This window comes from Callorhinchus milii, unplaced genomic scaffold, assembly GCF_018977255.1.
Source record: "Callorhinchus milii isolate IMCB2004 unplaced genomic scaffold, IMCB_Cmil_1.0 Scaffold16, whole genome shotgun sequence".
NCBI lineage: Eukaryota > Metazoa > Chordata > Chondrichthyes > Chimaeriformes > Callorhinchidae > Callorhinchus > Callorhinchus milii.
Window position 1 is genome coordinate 15,006,159 of NW_024704757.1, and position 23,494 is coordinate 15,029,652.

The 23,494-nt window shown below is 47.3% G+C and overlaps 1 protein-coding gene across 1 annotated transcript; it reads left to right on the plus strand.

Annotated features, from left to right (window-relative positions):
- Positions 1 to 14,055: 14,055 nt before the first annotated feature.
- LOC103188419 lies at positions 14,056 to 22,020 on the plus strand. Its single transcript, XM_042341178.1, has 8 exons — positions 14,056 to 14,267; positions 14,834 to 15,016; positions 16,750 to 16,841; positions 18,240 to 18,409; positions 19,671 to 19,830; positions 20,342 to 20,421; positions 20,937 to 21,117; positions 21,812 to 22,020. The coding sequence occupies exons 2-8, from the start codon at positions 14,859 to 14,861 to the stop codon at positions 22,018 to 22,020; spliced, it is 1,050 nt and encodes a 349-aa protein (XP_042197112.1). The 5' UTR covers positions 14,056 to 14,267; positions 14,834 to 14,858.
- Positions 22,021 to 23,494: the final 1,474 nt, after the last annotated feature.

Sequence of the window (23,494 nt, forward strand, 5' to 3'; positions counted from 1 at the left end):
AGACGGGAGAATCCCTGAGATTTGTCCTTCTGACGGTGAGGAAACCTGGGCTTTGAACATCAAGAGAGGTGTCCTCAGTGTCCTCCAGGACTCGTACACAGCAACTAAACAGGAAACTATTGAGGAGGTAAGAAACATAAATATAGAACAATCATCGGTGTAAATATTAGGAGCTATTGTCTTACCGTCTGAAATTCAGACATGTAACCAAACTGAATCTTGAGGCAACGTGAGCTGTAAACCTCTAACGGGATTTAAACCCGGTGTTATTTATTACCCCATTGATTTACAGTAAAAATAATTAATATTCCTTGCATTTGGCACAACACGTCGAAACGTCTTAAAGCGCTTCACAGGATGTTACTGTAAAGCATAAGTGACTGTGTGTTTGCAGACTTGTTTGAGAAGCAGCTTAAATTTTGGGAGTGAGCGCTCTGGAAGATGAGGTCAAATATAATAATAATAATAATCATAAATAGCCGATGCTTTCTGCCTCAACCATAGCTTGTGGTGGTGAGTTCGACAATCTCACCATCTTCTACCTCCCTCAATTCCTCCCACCTTGTTGCCAAGCCTTCAGTTATTGCGTTGCTAACCTCTGAAACTCCCTCCCTCCACAACATACTCTTCTGCCTCGCACCCTCAATCTGTCTGGCTGTCTTTAAAACCTGACGTTTAGATAAATCTAGCTCTTCGATGCTGGTAATTGACTTCCGACTTTTTGCTGTGATTCACAGGTTGACGTTTCAGGAAGATGTCTGTCCCAGTATAAATCGCAAGGTGATGTCCTTGTAAAGACCAAGGACCTGAGGCTGTGTTCCTTCCGTACAGCTGCTGTCACCTCTTTGCAGTCCATAACTCTACCGGATGCCGCAGTAAGCAAAAACACTCACACTCTCTCTCTCTCTCTCTTTCTCCGTCTTGCCAACTCTGCAAGATGACACCTCCTCCTCCACCTTCGATAGCTTCAGCGATGCGAGCATCTCTCTGTCTTCACTCCGCTGAAGATTAGTGTGATTCTTTTCACGGCCCTTGCAATCTCTGCCTTCGACGTGGCGCCTTGTCACGTCGTTCGAGACGTTTCGAAGCGCTTCACAGGATTTCACGGCCAAGTGCGCATTTAAACCCCAAACCGCTTTGCCAAATATATGCGTGACATCTTAAACGTCTCTCTCTGTATGTCGTGCAATTTGACCACAAAAAGGGATCATTTGTTTTCTGTGCATAGGAAAGCACTAGCGTTGCTGACTGTATTTGATATAGGACCTTATAATGTCTTCGAGACGTCTCATAGAGCTTCGCGGAATATACAGTAAAGTGCAATGACTGCGGGTTTAATATTTCACTGATCTCCTTTAGTTCCACCAGCAGATCCTAGATTCCCGGCTGGAATGTGTGCAGAGCTTCAAGGATGGCGGAGTCCTGGCAGTGGCCACTTGTAACGAGTCGAACACCTTTCGGCCTTTCTCCACCGAAGGAAACGGTGCGAAGACAGAGACGCTCGCGTTGCTGAGGCTATTGAAGGTGGAAGAGGAGGTATCAATGCCCAGAGGTGAGTCATAGAAACGGGAGTAGGCTACACAGCCCCTCGAGCCTGTTCCGCCATTCTATCAGATCATGGCTGATCTGTACCTCAAGTTCGATTACCCGAATTTGCCTCGTATTCTTTGACACCCTGACCCAACAAATATCTATCCACCTCGGTCTTGAAAATGTGGATGGAGTAGGAGAGCCTCATCCGAGATCTGTTCCCTGGATTCAGGACTGCAGAGGCCACCCTACACATGGGAGCAACATAGATGGAATCTTTTTTTTGTGCATCTCCAATTGTGCTTCCAGGCAGTCACTTGGGTTGAGGGAAACCAAGAGAGACTGGAATGTATCCGCGTCCGTATGTTCTACCTTTCAGGCTTCAAAGCATCTTGAAAAAACTTATTGATAAACTGTCCGTGTAACAGTGCATTCACCTGGGAGTCCAATACCTTTGCTCTGTGCCACCTGCAGAGATTTGAACCCCAACCTCCCTGCCCTCCACCCCTCCCTGATCCCAAACCCCCCCCCCCCCCCGGCTCAGGTGCAAATCCTTTGACTGTCCTCCCGATGTGAAAGGCGCTACACAAATGTAGTTTGTTGCCCGTGTTGATGTTGAACGATTGAGGTTCTGTCCCCCTGACACAAGCGCTTGCTCCTGTTACCAGTGCAAACGAGGAGGTTTTACCGCAGCACTCTGCTGTTCGAGGCAGAGCGCACGCACACGCAGGAGAGAGAAGGTTCGAGTGCGGAGAAGGTGGCGGAGACGGTCAGGCAGCTCTGCTCAGTCAAAGGCATGACTTTGGAGGTCGGTTCACTTCTTATTGCAATATAATTAACAATAATCCTTACGTAATAGTAACAATAATAACAATAATACTAATCCTTTCCCCCTCCGCCTCCCATTTTCTTCCTTCCTCTGCTTCTGAGCCTGTCATTGTGAAGTGCTCTGAGACGCTATCCTGTGCGCAGGGCGCCATATATAAATGCACGTCTCTTGTGCTGCTGTTGCACCAAAGTAAGGGGATGAACACCCATTACTCACCATCGTGATCCATTCATTCCAACCGATCTTTGTCCTCGTGGCCTCTCAGTGAGTGGAAATTTATCAGCCAAGTCTGAGGAGCGTTTGAGAGATGGACTCGGTGTGGAATTAAGCAGGATTAATTTCACTCTGCGCCCTGAACAAATGCTGGCAACCAGACAGTTTTCCCCTCTCTCCATTCTGTGCTGAATGTGGACTTGGGTGCCTGGAGGTGAAAGGCCAGGGTTCTAGCCCACTGCACCGCGCATTGAAACAGCGCAATCGACAGACGAGCTGTTGTCTCATTGGCAACGTGCGGGGCAGACCTAGACTTGGGCGAGATTTTTTTTTGTGCAAGCAAAACAGAGAGGTCTGTTGTTTTGGAGGTGAAGCCAGCGAGCAGAGGCACAGCCATTCCCCACGATAGACAAAGTCACACTAGAACAAATAGAAACCTGAAAGGACACAATCCTCTTTTGTGGGCACGGACCTGTCAATTAGAAAAATGAGTAACAAGCACAAAACCCCTACTGTGTTGATGCCGATGGATAAGGCATTGGACGTACTATACTGTACGTATGTTGAAAGGCCATTCAGAGGCTGATGAGAGGAGGGAAAAGCATGTACGGGAATCCCACTGGAATATTGGTCAAAGGAGATTAAAACTTGTCTCGGTTTGAACTGGAAGGTTTTGGACCGTAGATATTTACTGCACAGAAGGAGGCCATTCGGCCCACGTACCTGTGCTGTTTCTCAGAAGGGGCTCTCCCTTTAACCCCATTCCCCCACTCTTTCTCGTCACCTGCTTTTTATTTCTCCACCACAGATATTTATCGAATTCCTCTTAAAATCTACCGAAAAAAAAATAGTAATAATTTGGTCATTCGATGCACGACTGTTTGTGGGACGCTGCGCTGTGCGCAATTGGCTGCCGTATTTCATCCACAAAATATAGTCAATTCACTTTACAGTCTATAACATTAATAATAATAATAATCCTTGCATTTGATGTAGCGCCTTATCTCATCTTTGAGACATCTCGAAGCACTTCTCGAAGTATACTGTAAAGCGTAGTGACTGTATATTTCCTGCGAAGAGCTTTGAGACGTCTAGAAGACGTGATAAGGCGCTACGTTAAATGCAAGGATTATTGTTAATATAAACCACAGTGAGCAGGGAGTAGACTGGTCTGAGCATGGCATCACATTCGCTTGAGGGTAGATTACCACACAGGGGTTGGCGGGCACGGTGTTGTTTTATGGGGGGGTGAAATGGGCTGAAGTTACTCCTGGCTCTCACTGGGGCTGTGTTAACGTAAACCGTTGCTGTCGTTGGTCTTTTGGGCGAGATTCTGGAGATGGAGCCTGTGAAATAAAAAAGCCTAGCTTGGAGCATGACTCCTTGAGAGGGAGGCAACAAAGAAAAACAAAATTGCCCCCACACTTTGCTTTTGCTACTGAACAAAATCGATCAATGATTTTAAATGGTTTAAAAGATTCAAACAAGACAATTGGGTTGGGGCTAAACATGGCTACGAGGGAGTGTGTGTGTGTGTGTGGTGGGGGGGGGGGGATGGAGGGAAGTGGTAAGGAAAATAAAGAGAAATAAACCTAACGTTAAACCCTGCCAGCCCTAAGCTTCAAAAGTCATCTCGTTGCAATGCAAGCTGCCGGTGAAAACTACCAATGGATTATTTTACTGCATGCCAGCAGCTGATATTTGAAGGAAGCAAAATGTGGTTGGCTGTGGTCCTTTGAAGAAAGTGGGGGGTAAAACACATATTTCCACTTAACTCGAAAAGAACTGTACCTTTCTTATGACGGCTCAAAAGGGGCTTACCGTTCAATTAGACGTTGAAGCTTGGATTCAAAAGAACACTCACACAGTCATCCATCTGGTGCTGCCCTACACCCACACCGCTGCTCAAAGCCAATTTTTGGGGCTGAAGGAATTTGGGCCACGGTTTGTTTTTTCAATCCTGAAACGGGTGCCTTTTCCATGTGGTATTTACTGTATTCAGTGCATTTGTCGGTTGGTAGCAGGCGCTCGCTCCTCTGTGACAGAAACTTGTAGGTTCAAGGTAAAATATTTTTATAAAAAAGGGATCTCATCCTGTCCAGGAATCACGGTATGACAACGACACATGCAGCAAACCAAACCGAACCCTGTTTAACTTGAATCTGAATGGCCCTTTGTGCTTTTTATTCCCCCCCCCACCCCCAAAAGGAAAAAAATGTAGACGTTACTTAGAAGGTCCATTTGTTTTCTATCATACGTTTTGTTCCGCACTGAATGGCCTGTGGAGACTGCGCACCGTGTTGTATCCCAGTGGGACTGAGAGAAGTGTGAAACTGGGTAGTTCCTGAGCTGCCAGGAGAGGCCTGAATTTATCCCCAATAACCGGTGCCCTTCGTCTCTCTGTTTAAAGCCTCACTTTTGCCGGACGAGCTCGGTGGGAGTCGCCAGATTGTATTGTTTTAATAGCTTGCTGGTGATGCGTTTGTTAAGTAAAAGAAGAAAGGGGTAGAGTGGGGGAAGGATTTGAATTCAGGTCTCGAAATGCAGACTCTGTTTTAAACAATCCCAACGCATAATAATTTGTGTTTACATCGCACCTTTCATGTCGGGACGTCCCCAAAGGAGCGGGTTGGTGGGAATTGGGAGGGATTAGCTGAGGAAGGATAAATAGGAGGGATTAATATCTGTGTGGGTGCTTAATAACTGACTTACTGAGCTCCATGTTCAGTAAAGATTCTGTGCCTTTGCTTAAACCGACCAGGCCGGTGAGAGCAATAAAGCTAACACAGATCTCAACTTACCGTTCCCCCAGAAAGCCGTATTGTGAAATTCAATAAAACTTCCCTGTTGCATGTTGGATGTAAGGCTTTTGCCAAATGTTTCTCCTGTGCTGGCAAGCTGTAACCTTCTGCAATTAGCACACGTGTGTCTTCGAAGCGATAATCTCTTGCAGGCCTCGCTAACAGTGTGGAGCTTGGAGTCCTGTAGCATATTGGTTAGAGCGCTCGCCTAGCAAGCGAGAGGACCCGGGTTCGATTCTGTCCCGGGCGCAACGCGGTTGTTAGTCGATTGGCGGATCACTTTTCCAGGGGTGATAATAATCCCTTCAAAACAATGAATGAACAAATAAATACTCTTGTCACTTCAATCCACGGCTGTTTGTGGGGACGCTGCTGTGCGCAATTGGCTGCCGCATTTCGCCCACAAAATATATACAGTCAATTCACTTTACAGTGTATTCTGGAAAAGAACTGGTAAAGGCGCTGTATCAAATGCAAGGATTATTATTTATTATTATTATTATCTGTGCTGAATTCAGGTTGGGGATTTTGATCTCTTCCGTCTGTTCACAGTCTGCAGATCTCTTCATGTCGCTGATCTATGATTGCGGAGTCTCAGTGTGGCTGAGCTTCGAGACCTTTGGCGGAGAGCGCCTTTCAAATGCAGAGACAACGGGTGAGCTTTGACGGTCGCGGTTTAATGTTTGTTCGGGGGGTGGGGGAAGGAATTATTGATTCCTTCAATACACATTTATTTTAATAGATTTGTTACACACACAAGGCACAAAGAACTCCACCTAGTCGTTATCCCAGGCCTTGGGACGTCCTTCCGACGTGAAAGGCGCTATACACATGTCATTTGTTGCTGTTGTAGTCACCTTAGCCTGCAGCTCTTAAAATTTGTGACCGCACAGAAACATGGAAAAACCCTCTAACGCAGTCTGAATCCGGAAGTCGATCAGTTCTTTTTAGCAACCGCGGAAAAGCTCACTAAAAAAGTAAGGCGTCATTCTGGCTCAATCGGTGGCACTCTCGCCTCTTGAGTCAGAAGATCGGGGGTTCAAGCCCCTAATCGGGATTTTGCATTCACAATCTAACGCAGTGTCGAGGGATTGCTGCGTTGTTGGAGGTGCCGTCCTTCAGATGAGATACTGGACCAAGGCCCCATCTGCCTGTTCGGGTGGATGTTAAAGATCCCGTGGTGCCATTCGAAAAGAGAAGGGAGTTTCTCCTGGTGTCCGGGCCAACCATCCCCAGATAAAAATAGGTCATTTATGCCAAGGCTGTTTTGGGGACATTGCTTTGCCACAGACGCCTACAAATAAACAGTTATTATGCTTCACCCGCAAGACGCCTTGAAGCGCTTTGAGACGTCTTGACGACGTGATAAAGCACTATATTAAAATGTAAGTATTATTATTCTTATTATTTTTATTGCCTCGGTGTTCAAGGCTGATTTGGAAAGTGGGCTGGCGTGTCACTTGAAGGGAGAAGATTTTTATAGCCTTGACGTGTCTCTCAGCGAGTATCGGAGTCCTGTGGCTCAGTGGTTAGAGCACTCGCTTTGCAAGCGAGACACCTGGGTTCAATTCCAGGCAGAGGGCGAAACCTTGGGCAAGTTTCCTTACTCCACACAGAGCCTAATAATAATCCCTCCAAAACCCAAAACAATAATAAATTGGTCATTTTCAATCTACGACTGTTTGTGGGACATTGCTGTGCGCAATTGGCTGCTGCGTTCGCCCACAAATATACAGTCAATTCACTTTACAGTGTGTTCTGTGAAGCGCTTTGAGAGGTCAAGAAGACGTGAAAAGCGCTATATCAAATGCAAGGACTATTATTATTATTGTCAAGTGTGGTGACTGTGTTTTTGGCAGTTAGCGAGTTGAGCCCCAGTGAAATGGTACGAAAAAGTTCCAGACATCAATTCGGAATATTCTCGACTCCCAAGTCCAATAAATATTTTAGTAATTCAGCCATGAATTATTCCTGTTCGTCTCCGCTTGTTTGGGACTCAACACGCGAGAGGGACGTTTTACGACTCGGCGTGATAAATTCCTCCCGGATTTTTGAGGCCTGTTGCAATGCCACAGGACAGCTCTTGTTTTACAATGAAAATCCTGGCAGTAAGTTTCACCGTTAAAAGATCTCACAGGGGGAATATTTGAATATTCTGGGATTAGGAAAAACCTTTGCAGGAAAACGTTCCGAAAGGCTGTTTGTGCTGCAACGATCAACTCAAAGCAACTCTGCGTTTTTTTTTCTTCTAACTTGGGATCAAAAGAATAGCCCCGTTATAACCTGACTGTCGGGCACTAAAGAGCTACGGTAAATACTTCGCTGGCTGAAACTTTTGAACGTGCGTCATTTTTTTTTTTTTTTGCATTCAATCAAATGACGACCTGACAACTTGCTGAGCGTGGGCCGTTGCCGGTTAGCCTGACCCTGTCTGGCCGGGCCACTGGCTGATTCCGTGCTGGGCGAACCTGAGCTATTTCTTACTAAGAAATCTCGCGAGATTTCCTCTCGCTCTGTGGGCAGATTGCTGCCTGTGCCAAGTTGGCATTGCCGGTCCTCGCCTGTGGGGGGGAAAAAAAAACCCACGCACAGTCACCACACTTTACAGTTATTCCCGTGAAAAGCTTTCAGACGTCTCGGCAAACGTGATAAGGCGCTTTACCAAATGCAAGGATTATTGTTATTATAATTCTGATCGTGGCTCTCTGGCTGAGGGCCGTATGATGCGATGGCTGTTGGGTCCCTCGATCCTATGACGTCCTTTGAAGAGATGAACTGACCGTCTGACTGTCTGACCGTCTGACTGTCTGACCGAGCTGTGCTTTGTCTCATTCCAGACAGCCTCTGGTGGACACTTTACCAGCCTGTGGAACTGAGGCGTGTCTCAGCTTTCTGACGGAAATCATTTTATCCAAAGACGTGGACGAAGGCGTGGAAGATGCTTTTCTTTGGTCCTTGGCTTTCATCCCTGAGCCTACAGCCCCGATGATCGCCACAATCACTGTAAGGATTTGCTCTGTTTCCGCACGGTTCATACGAATATGTTTTGCCTGGACCATGTGGATTCAGGTTAGCTGCTGTGCACATTCTCATCGCAGTATTTCCCAAGTTGTTTTTCCATCTGTGTCCTGGTCAACAATCGCCCCCAAAATAACCTTCATGGCTGTTTGTGGGATGCCAACTGTACGCCAACTGTCAGCACAGACACAAAGGGCCGAATGGCCTCCTTCTGTGCTGTACATTTCTATGCTGCCATACTGCCCCACATCTGACAGATCAGTGGTCTGCGTGTGCATGCGTGCGTGCACGCGTGTGTGTGTATGCGCGTGTGTGTGTGCGCTGGTCTGATACGGCTCTACGTTCATTGTGGAAAAGGCCAATGTCGTTTGAGAAGTCAGGCTGTTTTCTTTTGTTATTTCATCAGGAGCTGATGAAATCGCCTGACGTGAGTTCGCACACCTACCTCGGGCTTTCTTCTCTAGTCCACAACTTCTGCACAAAGAACAGTCAGTGCGAAGCGGTGCCCGAGATCCGGGAGTTCACGAAGAGTTTGGAAACTTATCTGCAGGAAAACTGCGGAGCCAGGAAATCTGAGAAAAAAGCGAAGGTAAAACCAGTTCTAATATTAATATCCCCCGTTCATACCTTTTACGTAGCACATCCTGTGTAAGCTTGACGCCGTTCTTGTTACTTTTGTGTTCTAATCATAATTCCCAGACTGTATCGTTTGCCTTTATTATGTTTTATTTTATTTACTTGGACTCCCGCCTTGTAAGGCTTCATCGTGGTTTGTGTAGTATCTCGGAGCGCTGGTTTGGAGCTAGGAAGAGGAGCGAGGAGAAGGTGATCATGCGGTGTAGTAGATCTTAAAGCAGAATTTAAAGAGAGACGAACAGATGGCGGAATTGAGGGATTGAAACCAGTTAAAATCACCCAGAATTGTGAACGATTCTTTAATCCAGTCCCTAGTCTAGACACTGTTTTCCTGCAGTTCTTTGGCTCCCAAATTCAGCCGTAACTTAAGGATCATGCACCATTCAGTGAGATCATCAACTGTAAGATGAGGTGGGTTTTCAAGGCTAAGACCAGGTGGAACTTCAGGCCTCCGCCACCGTCCTAATTGGTTTCTCGGCCGACGGCGGGTGGTCTGAAAAGTGTCTAACCGTTTTTTTTTTTTCCCCCCCCCCGTGTGCTGTTGATTTCCAGGTGCTGTTGTCCCTGAAGGCGATCGGAAACGCCGGGCTATCGGCTCAGACTCTGGTCCCGACCCTCAGGAAGTGTGTTCAGTCCAAAGCCAATTTGCTGGAAGTCCGGCTGGCGGCAGTTCACTCGTTTCGACGCATCCCCTGCCAGGCCGACGTAAGACAATCAGCTTCACAGTCAGTTAATAACGTCTGGCCTCTCGGCGCCAGTTGGGTTTTTTGGAGGGTTTCTGTTTTTGCGTCAATCTCGGGGTTGGCTCCGTGGAAAGGTCGGGTATTTGTACACGGGAACGATTTGAAGTTAACGCACAGGTGATTGATTTCGGCCCCTCTCCTGGGCTGCTGTGATTTGATGCCCCCGACCCCAACCCCAACCCCCGCCAGTGGAGGCTCTTTGCTAACCGGGAGCGTTGCTGTTTTGTGTTTGCAGCGCTCGGTGCTGGTTCAGCTGTACCTAGAGGCGGACGAAGATCCCGAGCTTCGCATTGCGTCTTACTACACGGCCATGAAGTGCCCGAGTGAACGGCTCTTTGAAACGGTCAAACGCACACTCCGGGGGGAGAGCTCCAGCCAAGGTTTTCAGCAGCAAAAAAAAAAAAGTGGCTATTAGCAAACTTTATCACTCACCTTTCCAGGGAGTTTGCTGACAAGGCGTACGGCAATGAGAGTCCTTGCCTTTGACACAGCGCCTTATCACGTCTCCGAGACGTCTGAAAGCGCTTCACAGGATGCAGCGTAAAACGATTGATTCGTTAAATTGGAGCCGAGGTACAGGTCAGCCATGGTCTAATAGAACGGCGGAACAGGCTCCAGGGGCTGAATGGCCTACTCCTGCTCCCACGTTCCTCTAAGCCAGGGCTTCTGTAGGTTTCGCATTCAGACGTCTCGTTCTTTCGAAGACGCTTTAAATTTCAGTCAAAGGATGATAATAATAACAATAATAATAATCCTTGCATTTCATATCGTGTCTCTGTGACATCTTCGCAGAGTAGAACGAGTGTGTGCTTCTGCAGTACATCGACACGGGCACCGTTTACTTTACGGCCTCTAATCTGACCCACGGCTGTACGTTTCACAGTTGGCTCGTTCGTGTGGACGCACCTGTCTCAGCTCATGGAAACCAACGACCCCCTGAAGCAGCACCTGCGGGACAGTCTTCCCAGTTACATCATCAGCCGAGACTTTGACCTGGAACACTGGAAATATTCGTCATACGCGGATGCCACCTTCTCATCAGGTACCGATGCATTTGATCTGAACTCTGATAGTACGAGAGAGAGAGAGAGAGAGAGAGAGACTCTCACTCTTGGATCTGCATCGACTTGGATGATCTTAGTTTTCTTTTTCTAGCTTAAAGTCTCAAATGACGTACTGGCTGAAACGCTTAAGGTGAGCCAGATTTGACGCGCGGCTTGCGCGGCGTAAACCAATCTCGGCTACAATTCACTCCCATCGTCTGCGGACCAGGGATGCAGAAATCTGCCCGGTGTTGCTTGCTACCCGGTGATTTCTGCCCCTTGCCCGCCATCACTACACCATCACTGGAAATCTTCACGAGTGGCTGGGATTAGGGTCAGGATTAGGGTGGCTGTACAGCCTGCTAGCACTCAGAGTCCAGCCTATATGTGAAGAACGCTCACTTGCAGGGTTGCTGCTGCCTGTAGTATTGCTCTAACAACTCAGTTGTTTTAGGGCGGACAATTTAGAGAGAGAGGAAAAAACATTCCAGTTCTATTCGATGACTTCAAATCCGTGGCTTCTGGATTGCATTGTCATCACAGCTGGTTCTTGGCTGCTCAGTGCGCTCTGGACAGTCATCAACTGCACACATGGCAAAGCTCGATGTACAATAGCGGGAGCAGTAATGAAGTCAACTTTGACACCTCTTTAATGGCTCACGATTGAATCACAGGCACAGTACAGCTTCCAAGGCTTTTCACCACTGATTCAGAGCAAAAGTCAGAGGCTTTTCAGCTGCATCCTGCGAAAATTGGGAACTTGAAGTGTTTTCCGTACGTACACATGTCCTGTATTACAGTTCACTATGTGTTAAATGCGGGGAGATTATAATAACTCTTTTATTTGATGTGGCGCTTTATCACGTCGTCAAGATTGAAGAGTTGAGGAGGATTTATTTTCTTCAAGCAGAAATATTAAAACGCGGAATACCTTGCCCAGTTGGGGTTATTGAAGCTAAGCCGACAACAATATTCAATAGGGAATTGGATAAATATTTGAAGGGGCACAACATGAGAGAATGCCGGAAAATTGCAGGAAATTAGGAACTAGAGTTGAGAGTTCCAGAGGAGGCAGTAAACAAGGATAGGTTTGATGGGCTGTGGGACCTCCTACTGTGTTTTAATTTATTATTACAATAAGAATAACAACAATAATAATACTTGTGTTTGATGCAATGAATCGTCACACTGAAACATCTCAAAGCTTTTCACAGCCACTTGTGTAAAGTGTGGTGACTGTGTATTTGTAGGCAGATTTCAGTGAGTCGGTGAAATGTTTCGGATGATAGGAAAGAACGTTTGAAATTGCCTGAATTTTCTTGCGTTTATTCTGTTGCAGAATCGTTTCCCGTTGGGGCAAACGTGGAAGCTGCCCTGGTTTTCTCTCCAAAGTCCTTTTTACCTCGCTCCGCCATGGCAAACCTCACCGTACACATCATGGGTCGTGCTGTGAATCTACTGGAGGCAAGTCTTTATATATGGGACATGACATTGGTTCCGAATGGCTTTCTTCTGTGCTATAGACGTTATATTCACAACCAAAGCAGACGAAACCCTCATCCACACCTTCATCACTTCCCGGCTGGACTATTCCAATGCCCTCCTCGCTGGTCTCCCCAGCTCCACCGCACACAAAATCCTAATTAATTCAAAACTCTGATACTCACCTGCACAAAAAAATGACCCCCATCACCCCAGCCCTCGCCAGGCTCCACTGCCTCCCTATCACACACACTAAACTCCGTCCCCCCATCGCCCCAGCCCTCGCCAGGCCCCACTGCCTCCCTATCACACACTAAACTCCGTCCCCCCATCGCCCCAGCCCTCGCCAGGCTCCACTGCCTCCCTATCACACGCACTAAAACTCACCCCAATCACTGAACGGATTGATTTCAAGATCCTCTCACTCTTTTCCAAATCCCGCCTAAAGGACCTTCCTTTTTGACCGTGGTGACGGTCGCCTCTGCCCCCCCCCGCCCCGTGAAGGGCGCTGTGTAAATGCAACTTGTTGTCGTTGTTCTGCTCGTACACAGCTCAACCTTCGAGTAGAAAATGCGGAACATCTGGTGCAGAAACTGTTCGGCCACAAGCCAGCTTCTGCTGCCGGCCATCCCAGAGTCACGAAGAGGATGGGGGAGAAATGGAAGCCCAGAGCCCGGCCACCACCAAGAAACAAACTGTGAGGAGAGAGGCTGTTGGCAAACACCCGGTATCTAAACAGCAGGTGGAGATTTCGAAGCCAGGAAAGGCAAAGCAAAGCTGCCAGAATGTGAACTACAAAGGGATTCGTCACCTGGAAAGCAAAGTAATGAAACTTTTTTAATATAAAAATATATTGCTTATCTGGTAGCAGCCCAAGTCTGTAGTCGCCTGAAATAGCAAATCTCTCTGGTCCCTACAGTCCTGTATCTTTCTCGCTTGCACATAATCACCCTGAAGATAGCCCAAATATGAGTTGATATGGTCTTTGTAGTGTAAACGATGCCTGGACACAGAGATTTAGCGTAGGAGGGAGTTTTAATTAGTGTCAGAAACAGTTTTTTAAACACTGAATTAATTAAACACTCCTACAGAGCTGTGCTCCCACGTGGGTGTGGAAAGGATGAACTTAGCAGGATATGATAGATGAGTTCAAGGTCCTCTCGTGGGGCATTAAATCCACAACCTTCTGACTCAGAGGTGAGAGCACCAACTGAGCCCGGCTGATTGACACCGAATAAGAGTGTAGACGGGCAGTGGTTTTGTGAGGCAGTGGGTTGGTTCGATCAGCCCAAGTGTCCTTAATTTGCGTTGTGGTTTCTTGCTGAATGCAAGAACATTAATTAGTTGGTTATTTAGTTAGTTGGTTAGTGAGTGAGTGAGTTGGTGAGTGGGTGAGTTGGTCAGTTGTGCTCTTCAGACTTTTCTGTCGCCCCTTTGGTTATTTTTTACTTGTGTTTTGCTGTTTTGCTTTTCTGGCTGAAGTTTACGAAAAGAATGGCAAAGAAGAGGAGGCTCGTGTGCGATCTCAGCATGAAGGTCTTTGGCAACGAGCTGAGCTCTGTGGACTGCAGCGACTTGAGGAGCCAGATGAAGCAATACTCGCTGGACGTGGCAGAAATTGCAATCAGACTCTTAAAGGTAAACAGACGTTTATTGTTGGGGGAAACTTGACGCGGGAGGTTACAGAGATCCATCTTACCAGTAACTGGGAGGTTTACGTAATGAGACAATTTCCTTTTATTGTCTACTTTAATACAACTGTAAACCCTTTGTTTGCTCGCCTTTAGGGTAAAGAGGTACAGTACAACAAAAGGACAAGTCTAGCCACGGAGCACTTGCTATTTCCGTCCATCTCTGGCCTCCCCATTAAACTTGCCGTGAACGCATCAGCCGCCACTAACATAAGAATTAAAGGGAACGTGGATCTGAAACAGTGGTCGGACTTTTATATCACCGGTTTCATCAAGCCGAGGTACGCACTTTCAGCCTTAACGGTACCAGGTTAGACATTTGTAGATAACTATCATTTTGCTTTTAAGATTAACGATCACGCAGAATTGCGGAAACCCTTCAGCTCGGTTTTCATTTGGAGGCCAAGTTCCTTTCAAGGTCTGCGGGAAAACCCTCTTTCAAACTGAAGGGGAGTTTAAGCGCTCCCCGAGACTCTGCCCTCCCTGAGGGGCTTCCCGCAAATGCAAGCTCCGACGTTTCCACGGTTCTGAGCAACGTTAACGTTCGCGGGAGAATGTCCCTAAGCGTTCCGGCCAGCTGGAACCTTAAGCCTGAAAGTTTTCCAGTGGCAGAAATGTTCCTTTTCTGTCTTTTCCTTTTCGACCGTGCTTATGGTCACCTACCCTCCCACACCCCCCCCACCCCACCCTGGCTCGGAGTCAGGCTCCGCCACTGTTAAACTCTCTGAGACACTACACTGCGTGGAGGACGCTGTATAAGTGCAGGTTTTTGTTGTTGTTGTTGTTGCTGAATCGGCAACTGTCTCACTGTGTTTTTTGTGAAAGTATTTTATTGCTCCGTTTCCAGCGCTCACGTTCAGGTGTCTGTCCACATGGGGATTGACGGGAAGATTGGCAGAGCTGGTCTGGAATGGGTGGCGGGGATGAGGACTATGACAAGCTTGGACGGTGGAATCCACCTAAAGAAAGGACAAGACTTGAAGGTGTTTTTGAACACACCAGAGCAATCGATGGAGGTCATAGATATCAGGTGATAACAAAGCGATGAACTGAAACCCAGAATTTCAGCTGCCTCTACACGGGACGTCTTTCTGACGTGAAGGGCGCTACACAAGCGCTGGTTGTTTATTCAATTCAAGGCATTAATTCTGTAGAACAACAACAAGAAAATGACATTTATAGAGCGCCTTTCATGTCGGGAGGACGTCCCGAGGTGCCTAACAGTTAGAGGTCAGGACCCGAGCATGGGGGAGGGGTGGGGTAGGGGTGAGGGAAGGCTGAGAGGTGGGAGGGCAACTGAAGGCACAATCGAAGAAGAGGGTCTTGAGACCGGCCCTGAAGGAGGCGAAGGAGGAAGTCAGGCAAAGGGACTGTGGGATGGAGTTCCAGAGTGTGGTCAACAATGCTGTATGTTGTCTTTTCTGTTATTCCCTTCACCACTATCGATGGAAAACTGTCCCCCACCCTCTGGAATGCCATCCCACAGTCCCTCCACCTCGCACCCCCTCCCTCGCCTCCTTCAAGACCCAACTCAACTCAATCTTCGATCGTGCCTTCAATCACCCTCCTTCCCCCCCCACCCCCTGCCCTCCACCCTCCCCAATCCTGACCCCCAGCTGTTTGTGTGTTTGCGTGTGTGAACACAAGCAACATGTTGTGCTGTGTTTTTAAGTTGTGTGCATGTGTGTGTGTGAGAAAATTAAGGAACATTGTGAGCACAGGACAAACATCTGGCGTGTCTGCCTGGAGACAATCCGATGTTTCTCTTTATTTAAACACGAGCACCGTCACCAGAAGCACATCCAGTCAATTCCTCGCAAGGTTTAGCCCTCACAGTCACACCACCTTACGGTATATTCTGTGAAGGGCTTCGAGCCGTCTCGAACATGTGATCATCAAAGGCAAGGATTATTATTATTACCATTAATAAGAATAACCTTGGAATTTGATATCACATTGGAGTGTCTCAAAATTGCTCCCCTCCATTTGTTCCTTTGAAGTGCAGCCGCTGTTATTTGTAAACCGGATTGCACCATAAACTGCCGTGACCAACATGTCTGTTTTCCTCGATGAAATCTGGATCGAGGAATGAATGTTCACCAGATACCCTCAAGTTCTTTTTCAACACAGTACATTGCAGTGAGATTTGTTTGTTGTGTACGGACAGCTGCAGAACAGGCAGATGGGATCTCACTTTGATGTCTCTCCCTGGAAAGTAAATATGTCGCTGTTATAAACCTCCGTCACAAACCAAAGGTTCCTTTCGCCCTAAACCGAAGCGGTTGCTGTCTCAAAGAGACCACGGATGCGGTTTCATCTGTGAGGTGACAATGGGGTTTGCAATGTGAGCTTCATTTCTCAAGCAGTTCCGCTTTAGGATTGTCTCTGAGATTGGTGTTAAGCCTAAGGCAGAAATTATCATCTTTGTGGCACACCTAAAGACCTTCCTATTCGACCGTGCCTACGGTCACCCCCACCCCCCACCCAGCCGACCCTCTCCACCCGGCTCGGTGTCATGCTCTGCCGCTGTCAAGTGCTCTTGAGACGCTGCTCTGCATGAGGAGTGCGCTAAATGTTGACCTCGTTGAGAGTAATTGGAGTAATTCGTATTCAATACTTTTAAGAATCTCTTAGTTGAGACCCTGTTTCAGCCGCTGCTGCTTCTGGATCTTTGAGCTGTTCCTTGAAAAGGTTTGCAAGCCGTTGGAAGAAGTTGCCGTTGTCACCAGGTTTGTTGTGTTGCTCATGTTTACGTCACTGCAGCTCAAGACTTTACACCGTAAACCCGTCCGGGAAGGAGGAGATCATTGGCTCTCTGGAGCGAATCGAGGAGAGGACCTGCAGTCAGGAGGAAGGTAAGACAGCACTTTAGAGTCTTATTAAGCATCAGTGGCTCTAGCCTGCTCCAAGTCCCCCGCCCAACCTACCATCGTGGGTCAGCCTTCAAACCTTTCTGCCCTCACCCTTTGGAACTCCATCCCACACCACAGTCCCTTAGCCTCGCCCCCTCCCTTGTCTCCTTCAAGGCCCATCTCAAGACCTTCCTCTTTGACCACACCTTCGGTTACCCTCCTACCCCTTACCCTCCCATCCGCCAACAGCACCTGAACCCCAAACCCCGGCTCGGGTGCAAATCATCGACTGTCCAGTACCTTGGTGAAACTTGTAGCTGTAAATTTCTGCGGGCAGAAGGTAACGGGAAGAGAGGTGAGGGGAGGAGAAAGGCCAAATGGAATGGGCTCCAGTGAGGTTATTTATTTGGATTGGTCTAAACTCCCCGATTCAGCTGAGACTTCGTTATGTACCCATCAATTAATATTCCGGTCAGTTGTTTGACTGTTCCTATTTTTTTCCCCCCCCCAACGAGCATCATCTGTATCAGATAAGCCTGGGCGTGTGCTGTGATGTGCTCTGTACCATGCAAAGCGTAAAACAAAGAAACTAGCAATGTGAATCGCAATCCAGAAACCCACTAGCCCTTTCCTCCTACCACCCCCGCTCCCCCACCACTCTCTCTCTCTCTCTCTCTCTCTTTCTCTCTCTATCTATCTCTCTCTCTCTATATCTCTCTCTATCTCTATCTCTCTTTCTCTCTCCCTCCCTCGCCCCGAACGCCACTCTCATCCACTATTGTGGCTCAGGCCGGAGGAAGCCTGCAACCATTCTGTAGGAGGTCGCCAGCTGTGCCTCTGGAAATAAGAACTAACGGTGAACAGTGCCAGCTGTCACAACAGGAGTCTGGCAAGGAATCCAGCTCCCCTGCTCTCACTCAAGGACTCGACCGTAGTTTTAACTAGAAACACGTGTCGGCATTTTTCTTCCCCCCCCCACCCCCACCCTTCTCCCGACATCACATTGTTTATATATTGGATCATCGTCTTTGCTCTGTTAATAAGTCCGTTTGGATTCTGACATTCCAGCGGGCTTTATGTCGGAGACTGAGTAGGAACTGAGTTAGTGGTCTGCAGTCTATCCTGAGGTGCCCTATTCTAGCATGTGAAATAATAATAATAATACTCCTTGCATTACAACGCCTTATCAGGTCTTCTAGATGTCTCAAAGCGCTTCACAGGATATACTGTAAAGCGAATTGACTGTGTGTTTTGTGGGCGAAACGCAGCAGTCAATTGCGCACAGCAGCGTCCCCACAAACAGTCGTGGGTTGAGTGATCAGATTATTAATATTTTTTTTTATTTGGGTCATTGCATTATTACGCATACCCAGTACTTAAGATCCGTCTCCCTTCTAACAGCGTCCAGGCAGGTCGGGTGGCAGATCTGTTCCGAAATGTCGTATCCTTTGGCGACTTCTGGCCCTGGGTTTCCACTGTCTGGACCCGCTGAAGCTTCGGTTATGTTAATAAAACGTGACAAGGGATTGCGTCAGTACCTGCTGGAGGCAGCGTATCACTACAGCTCGCAGGTAAGGCACCCTGGGACCAGGTGGATACGCTTCCAAAATTGCCACCAAAACCAACTGCAGAAATTTCCCACTCGATCGGGTTTGTTTACCTCCTCGGAATCCTGAGCCAGGCTGACACCTCGAGCCCCGCCTCGCCCCCTTCCTCCCCCATCTTCAGGTCACGCCTGAAGACTCTCCTCTTCGGCCGTGCCTTCGGTCACCTCTCCTCTCCCTCCCTCCCTCCCCCACCCGGCTTGGCGTCAGCTCCCCTCCACTGTCAAGCGCTTCGTGATGCTACCCTCAGGTGAGGGGGTGGGGTATAAATGCTTCCAATGCTCGCTTGGCCTCCAAGAAAGGGGATCCCGGTATCTGAACAACGCTCGACGAGCGTTCTGCGGTGGAGTTGCTTCCTACGGTGGAGTTGCTTCAATAAGAGTCACCGAGGCTATCGATTTCATCCTGTTGATTGATACTGGAGGCAGATTCCACAGCTCTTGGCAACAGTGGCCAAACAATGGAGTGTGTGCAAGTCCGTGCACGGAGGGCTCGTTGGGAGACTAAAAGGCAACAAATAATCTTGGCGTCAGTTGGCTGCTCTTTGTCAGAGTGATTGATCTGTTGGCAAGTCAGAGATATGTGGGTGGGGGTGGGGGGGGGTGGCGTTTATCAGATGACGAATGGAGAGTTCAATCCCTCGACCGGCGCTGTGTTTGCGAGCAGAGATTGCTCTTCCCTCCAGGCTCGCTCAGGCTTGTAAGCCATGGCCGACGCCAAGCTTTCCATTCATCTGTCTTTTTGGCTTGAAAGGAAAGTGATTAAAAACGAGAGTGATAAAAGTTCAAGACAAGAAACGTTTTGACAGCATTTTGTGGTCGGAGAGTGATCTGACATGCTGTGCATGTGTAATTTGAGACACGACGTACAGTTAGTTTAGTCTGGCTTGGAAGAACAAGGCAACTTTAGATCTAATGTTCCCAAAGCTTCCCACTCTGTTGTAAACTAATCCATAGAGAATTAATCGCTGTCGACGTCTCCATTATGTAGCATGCGACTAGCAGGGCGGTGGAAGACAAACGAGATTGGGCCTTGGTCCTTTTTTCGTCTCTTTGCGTCTCCGGCCAATTGCAATTGCGACTTCTGCTTGTAAACAGAGACAGCGTCGAGCAGTGTCGTGTTTTCCTCATTTGAAATGAATAATAAATAATATAGTTAATGAGTAAACAAGCAAACACATAATTGATTAATTGATGGACGTGATCGGTGCATTTCTGTTCTTTTCCAGAAAGAAGCCTGGCTTCCTGAGGAGGCTGGGCTGCACTTCTTCATGGGGACGCCAAAGTCCGACATCAACAGAGACGTGGCTGTCGATATCCAGCTCAGCTACCCGAAGAGGAAATTATCAGCCAGAATCATTCACCCAAAGAAAAAGATCAAAGTAGAGGGTGAGCTGTCAAAGGAACATAGGAACAGGAGGAGGCCATTCAGCCCTTCGAGCCTGTTCCGCCATTTAATTAGATCGTGGCTGATCTGTACCTCAACTCATCCTTTCAATTCCAAATTCTCCGCTTTCTCCCCATATCCCTTAATACCCTGACCTACCAAAAATCTATCCACCTCACTCTTGAATGGATGGATCCAGCATCCACCGCCTTTTGGGGGAGAGAATTCCAGATTTCTACCTCCCTTTGAGTGGAAAAAATGCTTCCTGATTTCACTCTTAAATGGCCTGGCTCCAATTTTAAGACCATGCCCCGACTTAAGACTAAGTCGCTGTTAATAACGTTGCCGATTTGGTCACTCGCTCCACGTTGTGTGGTGTGACATCGCTGTGTGCAAATTGTCTGCCTCGTTCACTTGAAGGATAGACAACATTGTCTGGGGAGGTATCGTTATAGGCCGGAGACAGTCACCTCTTGACACGCTCGGTTAATGCTCACAGGTTTCGTTTTGCAGGAGAAATCAAGAGAATCAAGAGCTCTTGCACCGGTTTGCTGGAAGTCCTGATAGACGACAAAGACACGTACTACATTAAGGTACTGTTAGCACTGGTTAAAATGAGGGCCGATTCCAGAAATTAGAAGTCAGATCAGGGAAATATTTCTTCACACCGAGAGTTGTGAGTATGTACAGGGCACTGCCCTCATACCACCCAAAGACCTTGGCAGTTCACGTTTAGTGACCATGAGACTAGATGGGGTAGTAAATGCCAATACTGTACTGCTGTGATCCCTCAGTACACGTCACGAGCATGTTGAGCAATGCAACACACAGCCAGGGCTTAAAAAGACCACTTAGCCCTCCCTCGTGTAGTCTTGAAACAATCAGGTCGTTAGCTTATGAAATCACCCGCTCACATTATCCACTTGTGCATTGGATGTCACATAATTGAGCGTATCTACGTGCTGTTCCGAAACCAAACTGAATCAGTTTCACATTGTTTTGCAGCTTCATTGCTGCAAGTTACTTGGCACGATAGCTTTTGGGAGTGTTGCAGGTTTTTTTTTTTGTGTGTGTGTCGTACACGTCTGGTTTCTGGCTCTCATTTTAGGGATGGACGGACTTGCAGAGTGTTGAAGGGGAGCAGATGTATTTCACCCAGCTGGAGGCCAAGTTCACGAAGCATGGCTGGCCCATAATAATGTCTGGCAACGCAACCAGAGTCTTCGGAAAGAGAATAGCACTTTCGGCCTCACTCAGAAACGTATTGAAGGAAACTGCTACCGTGTCAGGTGAGCGCACGTTAGCTGTTGCTACGTCTCACTGTTGGCGTGTGCGTGTGTGTGCGCGTGTGTGTGTGTGTGTGGTGTTGGAATTTTCCTGTTACAAACGCTTCGCGTCACAGTATTTGGATATAGCGGATCGCCGACTTTCATCCTGCCTCGTTTCTGCTTCCAAGAAAAAAATCTGGGGACAGATTCCGGGAAACAAAACCTTCTCAGAAAAAGATTGCTACACATTGCCCCGTTGTTGCTTTGTAATTTGTATGTCGAACGAATTGAAATCATAAACGCTTACATAAGAATTCCTTCTGGGAGGGCAGCTTTTGTTGGACGAGGGCATATTCCGTGTCATCGGTCACAGCAGCCATGACGTTGTAATCCATGTGTGGTCCCAGAACTGCAGCTTTAGGAGGGATAATGTCTCTGCACACGTGAGATCATCGTAACGCACGGCTGCAGAAACCCGGACAAGGTTCCTGTAGGCTCCACTGTCCACCTCAGCCCGACACACACCTTATTCAGCAGTTAGCTTCGCAGATAATGTGACTTAAAAAAAAAAAAGTCTCCGACTCTGGTGATGTACTCAGCGACAAAATCCAAAACACTGGATTGAACACACTTTTTTTTCCCCCAAACGTAGATTAAAGGTTTAAACGTTATATTGTACGGATTTGTCTTTGTTTTTCCCCGCTCCCTACCGCAGTGAATTTGGAGCGAAAGAGCGATGAGAAACAAAGGCAGTTCTCCATCGAGGCTGATGTCTACCTCCCTCGCATCCTCGGATGCCAAATGGTCGGCCTTCTTCAAGAACGGGGAACGGTTTGGTCTTCGGCGTTACGGGCGAAATACGGGCTGTTTGGTAAGGTGATAGCCGCACAAAGCTTCCAGCTCGAAATTCCATCCGGCTCGTAGCCTGTGACTCCCGTTTAGTCTAACAATTCCAGATTGCGCAGAATCGAGGAAGACCTCTTAATTTTAGCCTTAATTTGGAAGCGATTCCTAGAAAGAAACTTCATCCCGCACCTGACATTGCTTCGCGCACCTTGACTGCCTCGTTCGCCTACAAAATGTGCAGTGGCTACATTTTACAGTTAATTCTGTGAAGCGCTTTGAGACGTCCTCCCGACATAAAGGCCGCTGTTGATTAAGATTGGCAACAAGTGATGCTTCTGTGACTGAAACAGCCTGACGTGTGATAGACTAAACCCTGGCTTAGACCTGATGTGAATTCCAATTGAGAATAATAAATATATTATCTATATATATATATATATATTTAACCCCTGTGTGGTCCCAGAACTATAGCTTGAGGAGGATTTAGGTTTCTGCAATTTGTTAACTTGTCTTCTGTCAGAAAATGCTTCATAATTCATGGCAGATGTTTCAACCGAGTTCGTAATAGTTCAGCCCATTTTAAAACCTTTTCTCTCTCTCTCTGCCTTTAGCGTTTTGCAATAAAACATTGCAGGGTTACCAAATTGTTTTTTATTTATTTACAATCCCTGTACTTTGTATTGCAGTAAACATGTTTTGAGTTACAATGAAATGCATTCAAACTGACCTTCCTAATTGATCGCTGGAGTTCTCCCCACACCAAAAGTCTCGGTCACAACAAAGGGGAAAATGCTAAGTTAGAGGCGATGTTTGCATAAGGAGCCATAAAGAGATTTTAAGAGACCAGGAGGTTTGAGGAATACAGTAAGGATGGAACAGAATACATTAACTTTACAAATACAATCTGATTTCTGTAGGAATGTCCTTATTCCTCATTCAAATGATCCACTTTGTTCTGAGGAACGAAGGAACTTGCAGTACGGTCTTTAAGATGCCAAAGAGAATAGTTAATGTAGACCGTGATCAGCTGTTTTAAGTTGTGCTCGAACAGTAGAACCAGTCCTGCGATTGAAAGGGGGTAAATTCAGAACAAATCTGCGGGAACACCACTTGGGCGAGCGAGTGGTAAACGTATGATACAAGTTCCCTGGGGAGACAGAAGGTGGAAGCGGATTACGTTGTTTGTTTCAAGAACAAATGAAATAGATTTCTGCAAGGAAATAAATAATATCTTGGGGACACAGTATACAGTTTGGGACACGACTGCCAGGATGGTGGAAGGCGAACCAGATGGACTTTGGTCTTCTTTCACCAGCAAATTCTCATGTTCTCATGAAATAAGTATATGCAGTTTGCGAGTTCGCACAGTGAAATAGTATGTGGTACTGTAGGAAGACCAAAGGAACTAGAGCAGTGTGGCTCAGTTGGTAGATTCTCGCCTTTTTTTGGACAGAAGGTTGTGGGTTCAAGCCCCACATCGGCACTACCAGCAAAGGCACCATATCCATTGCAAGGCTCATTTTATGACTGTAAACTTTAACTGGGAGACAAA

What these genes read in the sequence shown, in the direction of transcription:
- LOC103188419 (XM_042341178.1), top strand. Translation starts at nt 14,859, where the DNA reads ATGGGGATTGACGGGAAGATTGGCAGAGCTGGTCTGGAATGGGTGGCG. An exon ending in ATGGAGGTCATAGATATCAG is followed by an intron (nt 15,017 to 16,749) that starts GTGATAACAAAG and finishes ACGTCACTGCAG; the next exon opens with CTCAAGACTTTACACCGTAA. An exon ending in CGTATCACTACAGCTCGCAG is followed by an intron (nt 18,410 to 19,670) that starts GTAAGGCACCCT and finishes GTTCTTTTCCAG; the next exon opens with AAAGAAGCCTGGCTTCCTGA.